The sequence below is a fragment of the Crinia signifera genome, chromosome 5 (genome assembly GCF_055691185.1).
Source record: "Crinia signifera chromosome 5, ASM5569118v1, whole genome shotgun sequence".
In the NCBI taxonomy this organism is placed as follows: domain Eukaryota; kingdom Metazoa; phylum Chordata; class Amphibia; order Anura; family Myobatrachidae; genus Crinia; species Crinia signifera.
In genome coordinates, this window is record NC_139221.1 from 125656102 (window position 1) to 125662001 (window position 5900).

Consider the following 5900-nt stretch of genomic DNA (forward strand, 5'->3'; position numbering starts at 1 on the left):
GCGCAGCAAGCCACCGAGCCCGAAGCGTGGTAAGCGTCCGCGTATTACTTTGCATGTATTCGGTGTCCGCTCGCCGCGCTTTGGGCTCGGTGGCTCGCTGCACTCGCCACACTATCTAAAAACAACTCCACGCCGACATGGATAGTGGGGGTATGAAAAGGTCAGAGGACGCATACCGCTGCGCTCGCCACACTTCAGGTGGCCATTGATGGTGGGGGTGGCATTAACAATGGGGGTGCATTTAACATAGTAATCACCCATCAGGGTGCCTGTACAATTTAATATCGCATCGCATGCCATTTCTAATGGCATGCGATGCGATATTTTTATCGCACAGTGCGGGTCTGTGCGCCCGGAAATTGGGTCCCATCGCATCCCAGATAATACACAAGTACCCAAAATTTTAAAGAAATTAAAAAAACCCAAAGGTTTTCCCGGGCAATGCCAGGCGGGTCAGCTAGTTCATTAATATGTTTCAACGTTGCCAAGACTACGGGCCTAATTCAATACACATGGTTTTGTCCATTTGAGAAAAAAAAAATCAGCTTTGCGATCAGGTCTGACTATTGCAGCCCATACACAATGCAATGAACTATTGATTGCATTGTATCTAGTTCAAAACGCATTTGATGTGCTAAAGCAGCATGCATTTTGAACTTGATACGATGCAATCTAGTTCAAAACGTACCTGCAGCACATCGCATCAGCAGCCCAAAATGCACTGTGTATGCGCAGCATAATCCCCAATGTGTTTTTGACAACAATATTGGTAACCGTACAGCATCACAAGTCTGGCAGCATTGCTATTAAAGCTATTCTGTAGTTTGTTTTTGCTATATTAATTATTTCACTTATCTTATTCATTTTTTAATTACTTTATTATTATCATTTTTGTACACTGAATGCTCTTTGAAGAGCATCAAGAAGAGAATGATTAGATGATTGTTTCCATTTTCTTCCCACAATAAAGTAAACAAAAGGGTTAATGGTACAGTTAAGCACTGTGCAAAAGATACTTGCAAAGAATAAACTGACTGTTTGAACATTGGTTGGCAGCATCCGGAAGTACAATAAAAACCATAAAAAGTTGATAGGGATAACGGATATGATGAAAAATAAAACTGCTGTGATGATGATGGTATAGAGTTTTGATGGGTATTGCTCTCTAAAGGTCCTCTTTATTTTGTACAGTAAGATGAGACTTGAAATGAGCATGATTGGGAGGCAGATACCTGTAGCTATAACAAATGTCATTATCTGCACTGCTGTACACTGTGAGGTCTGATGGTCAAATGCATCAGGTGGGCACACCAAGTTCTGAATGAGACTTTCCAAACATCCAATCGCCCAAAGGAAGACACACATAATAGTGGACAGGTTGTAAGGACGATGACACTGGTACCATAAGGGAAACAGGACAGAAATACACCTTTCCATGCTGATAGCCGTTAGGATGAGCATTCCGGAATACTGTGTGCAGTCATATAATATTTCAACAACAAAATACAATAACTTATCCCCCTTAAATTCAGGTTGTGTGTTAATCAATGCATTGATACTGATCATCAACAGTATAGCACTAAGCAGTATAAAGATGGAGTCAGCCACCGCCAGGTTGATAATATAAATAGTATATTTGTTCCTCTGGATCCTGAAGCAAAGATACCAAAATATTATAATATTTCCCACAAAGCCGATCAGGCAGAGGCCTAATGCAACACCAGCTGCTATAGTAAAATGTATATAAGCATATTGTGAATAGCCTCCATTATCTGCTTCCAGCGACACATTCTGGTCAGTGTTATTGGTGTCTGTGATATTCATGTCAGCCTCTGTGAGTGCTGGTAGATTTCTTCTTTTCCTCCTGTATTCAGACCTATGTTCAGAATAAATAAAAAATTGTATGTTATACTGTACTTCTCCCATTAGCTTCAGTAACATGTCCTCTAGCATCTGTTATGTATTGTTTGCAGCATTATTAGGTTTCTAATAGCCATTTCAGACCGCCACATCAACGCTATTGCTGTGTTAACCTGGGTTGATCTGCGGTCTGAAAGCAGCATAGCACCATTTCCCGGGTCAAGCAACCTGGCATTTCAACACCACCACAGATGAACATGGCTCTGACCGGGATCAAGGTGTATTGTGAACAGGAAACTCAGATTGAGCCCCAAGGGTCCTGTTCACACTATGGAGGAAGCAGTGCTTGGAGACATTGTCACCGCCCCCCGATGATGCACCACCGCTCCACCCCGCCCCCATGTGATGTCAGCGAACCAGCAATAAGCTGTGTCGCAGCAGGAGCTTTCAGATCGCAAATGCCGGATCACTCCCGGGACGCACCCGTGTCCCGATCCTGGATGCGACTTGGCATTTGCAGTCTGAAAGGGGTATAATATGAAGCAATATGCTGTAGATTGTAAAATAGGACTTGCTACTGAATATATAAGCTGCATAGGTAAACATAGCTAAATGCTACTTTTTTAACTTAAATATTTTTATTAGGTATATTTTACATTAGAACATATGCAGAAAAGTGTAAATACTGTACATAAAGACATTACTACATGGAAGATCAGTTCTGCATTTAACATAAAGCACAGACACCATTGGTAAGCTTTAAAATTAAGTAAATAAAACAGGAAAGAGGAAGGAAGAATGAAAAGAAAAGAAAGAGGAAGGCTAAAGAGGGGGAAAGAAGAAGTCTAAAGGGTAGTGTTCATTCTAGCACCCGCCATCTTTGAAAACCCATGCAGTTCCTCTTCCCTGCCTGGGGTGTCACTGTGTGCTGTGGTGTTTCTAGCACAGGTCTGGTTTGCATATCAGTGCTGATATACAGACCACACTGTGTTATAAGAACTACAGCAGACAGCGACACCCCAGGCAGGGTAGAGGAACTGCATGGGTTTTCATAGATGGCGGGTGCTAGAATGAACACTAGGAAGTATGGTGGGGGTGATACCAGGTATAGCCTCAAACAAATGGAAAACATCATAGTCTCGCATAAACGAACTATAGGGTGGCTGAATATAAATTAGAACAAAAAATGAAAAGAATGCACATTAGAGCAATATCTAGGTTAACAAAGATTTCATTAATAGTGACTAAGCCATAGGTCAAAGTCCCCATTACTCTGCCAACAGAGAATAACATAAATGATAATAGGAAAAACAAGTATGTCTGCAAAGTTTCAAACAGGTCGGGGGGTATGATACTAAATGGGACTCACAGTAAGTAGGCCAAGGTAACCATTTAGTCAGGGGGGAGTTTGGAGTCATGGAATACTTAAATCCAATAGTTTCCATTTCATAACTCCGTTGAATAGCTGCAGTAATCTTGCATAGATGAGGAGGGTCAGGTCTTTTTCAGTTTTGAGCGATAGCAGCTCTAGTTGCTATGACAACATGTCTTACAACTTAGATACAGTGTCCGGGAACCTCGGGGAGGGGGGGGGGGGGAGTAGTGTAAGAATACCAATTGAAATGAAACGGAGACCTTTGTAATATATTTGATCATATCAAAGACCTCCATTCATAATTGTTGAATGATAGGGCAGGAACAAAATATATGGACTAGTGATCCCATTGACATCTTCCCCAGCAAAATTTTGGAAGACTCAGGCCAAATCTTGTGGAGTCTGTCAGGTGTGTGGTAAAGCCCATGGGTCAACTTAAACATAATTTCCAAGTAGTTTATGCATCTGGACATTCTAAATATGTTAAGAAAGATGGAGCTGCTGAAATGATTTGAGCACTGAGTTTTCATATAAGTCTCCAATTGTTGAAATCTTCAACTCCGTCCAACCAAGTAGGGAAAGATCTGGCAGTAGTTTTGGAGGGTATGGATCATTAGGTCAACAGCATTATAGTAGACTAGGGTGACCAACTCATCCCTTTAATCCGGGACACATATTAATTACACAGGTTCTGTGGCAGTTTAAAACCAGGTGAAATGGAGTCTTGAGGTGTGGCAGTTTAAAACCAGGTGAAAGCCAGCCACAGAACCTGTGTAATTAATATGTGTCCCGGATTAAAGGGATGAGTTGGTCACCCTATAGTAGACGAGCATTATGTCAACACCATTAGGCTGACATACAGTCAGGTCGACATGCGTTAAGGTCGACATGCAGGAAGGTAGATATTTAGGTCAACAGGGTCATTGGGTGAACATGGGTAAGGTCGACAGGGTCATAAGGTCGACATGGGTAAGGTCGACATTGATAAAGTTGACATGTTTTTTTTTTAAACAGAATGTCAACACAGTCAACATAAACACTAAAACGTAGCACCACGTCCCCTCTCATGGTTCTCTGTGATTGCCATGCTTCGGGGACAGTATATTATTCTCCCGCCATGCCCTAGTGGATGCTAGTGGTGGTCTTTTAGTTTTCCAAATTAAGGTAGACATAACAGAATACAATTGATTGATTATATTGAGAGGGACTAGATAGGGGGTAGATCAAAATAAGTAGAGGAGAAGCATTGTTTTGACAGAGGCTAGGCGACCCTTCCAAGAAATGGCATAGGTTGTCCATTGTTTAGGGGGAGTTGTAAATTGGGCTAAAAGGTGGAAGATAATTTAGGGAGTTATTCTGGTTCACTCCTTCTGGCAAATTCTTTCTTAAATGGACAAAACCATGTGCACTGTAGATGTTACTTGAGCAGAGAGAGAGTTAGATTTGGGTGGGGTTTTACTTCAAAATGAGATTTATATTGCAGTGTAAAAATAAAGCAGTCAGTATTTTCCCTGCACAGAAACAAAATAACAAGTAACATCTACCTCACCTGGAGTGCACCTGGTTTTGTCAATTTAAGAAGGAATTTGCCAGAAGGAGGGAACCAGAATAACCCTCTAAGTGAGATTACATCCTGAAGACGCAGGGGGATTGTAACACCTAAATATTGTAGAGATGAGGTTTGCCAGGTGTATTTATATTGGGACCATAGGGAGAGAAGGAGAGCATCATCTATGCTGAAGGTGAGAGCCTCAGTTTTAGTAGTATTTAGTTTATAATATAATACAAGGGATAATTCAGGGTTCGCTAGAAAAAGGAGAACGTCGTCTGCAAATAGACAAATTTTGTGTTGTGCTGTACAAAATTGTATTTCTTCAAAGGCTACTTTCACACCAGATTGATTTAAAAAAAATTTTTTTGCAAGAATCTAAACATAAGGCAATGTGACAAGAAACACAAGTAATTTATATAACAATGTTGCTTTTATATACATATAAGGATTCTATCATTCAAAAGTGTATGTCATTGTAGCTGATTAACCAAATCAGTGTACAGTATGTGGATAGTGGACAGACAGTGTCAAAGTCGATAGTCAATACAACAACACCAAAATATCGTCACGCACAAGGTCAAAATCGACGCAAGGCCGACACAAGCAAATGGTCAATGTGGAAAAGGTCAACACATGAAAACTTTGACATTTGTTTTTCCAAAAAGTTTTTATTTTTTTGGACTTTATCATACTTTACCATCCACGTGACTGTGATTGGGATCGGTAAAGTCAAGGCACTTGGCTTGAAGCACGTTGAGCGAATCGAGCTCATGTGAAAACTCATGTTGACATTTTCTATGTCCCTATTTTACTTGTGTTGACCTTGTGCGTGTTGAAATTCTGCTGTCGACCTAAAAGCAGTTGACCTAGATATTGTCTGTGAGCTACTGTATGCCACACCCTTGGGGGGGGATGCACTAAAGAGTAAATGCGGTAAAAACCCAGTTTTCGTGGTTCTTACCACATTTTCGAATGCAGTAAAGCACCGGGGCTCCGCTGCAGAGGGAATACCTTATAGAAACCTATGGGCTTCTCTCCACAGCGCTGTTTGAGGGATCCATTATGGATCCCTTCCAGCATGCCCAGCGGCCGGTGCCGGCACCATCACTCTTT

At 41.3% G+C, this 5900-nt stretch overlaps 1 protein-coding gene across 1 annotated transcript; it reads right to left on the minus strand.

Moving 5' to 3' along the window:
- Positions 1-885: 885 nt before the first annotated feature.
- LOC146005732 (proto-oncogene Mas-like) lies at positions 886-1824 on the minus strand. The gene has a single exon (XM_083145159.1). The coding sequence runs from the start codon at positions 1822-1824 to the stop codon at positions 886-888; it is 939 nt and encodes a 312-aa protein (XP_083001285.1).
- Positions 1825-5900: the final 4076 nt, after the last annotated feature.

Excerpts from the sequence above, each read along its gene's own strand:
- LOC146005732 (XM_083145159.1), bottom strand. The coding sequence starts at position 1,824 with ATGAATATCACAGACACCAATAACACTGACCAGAATGTGTCGCTGGAA.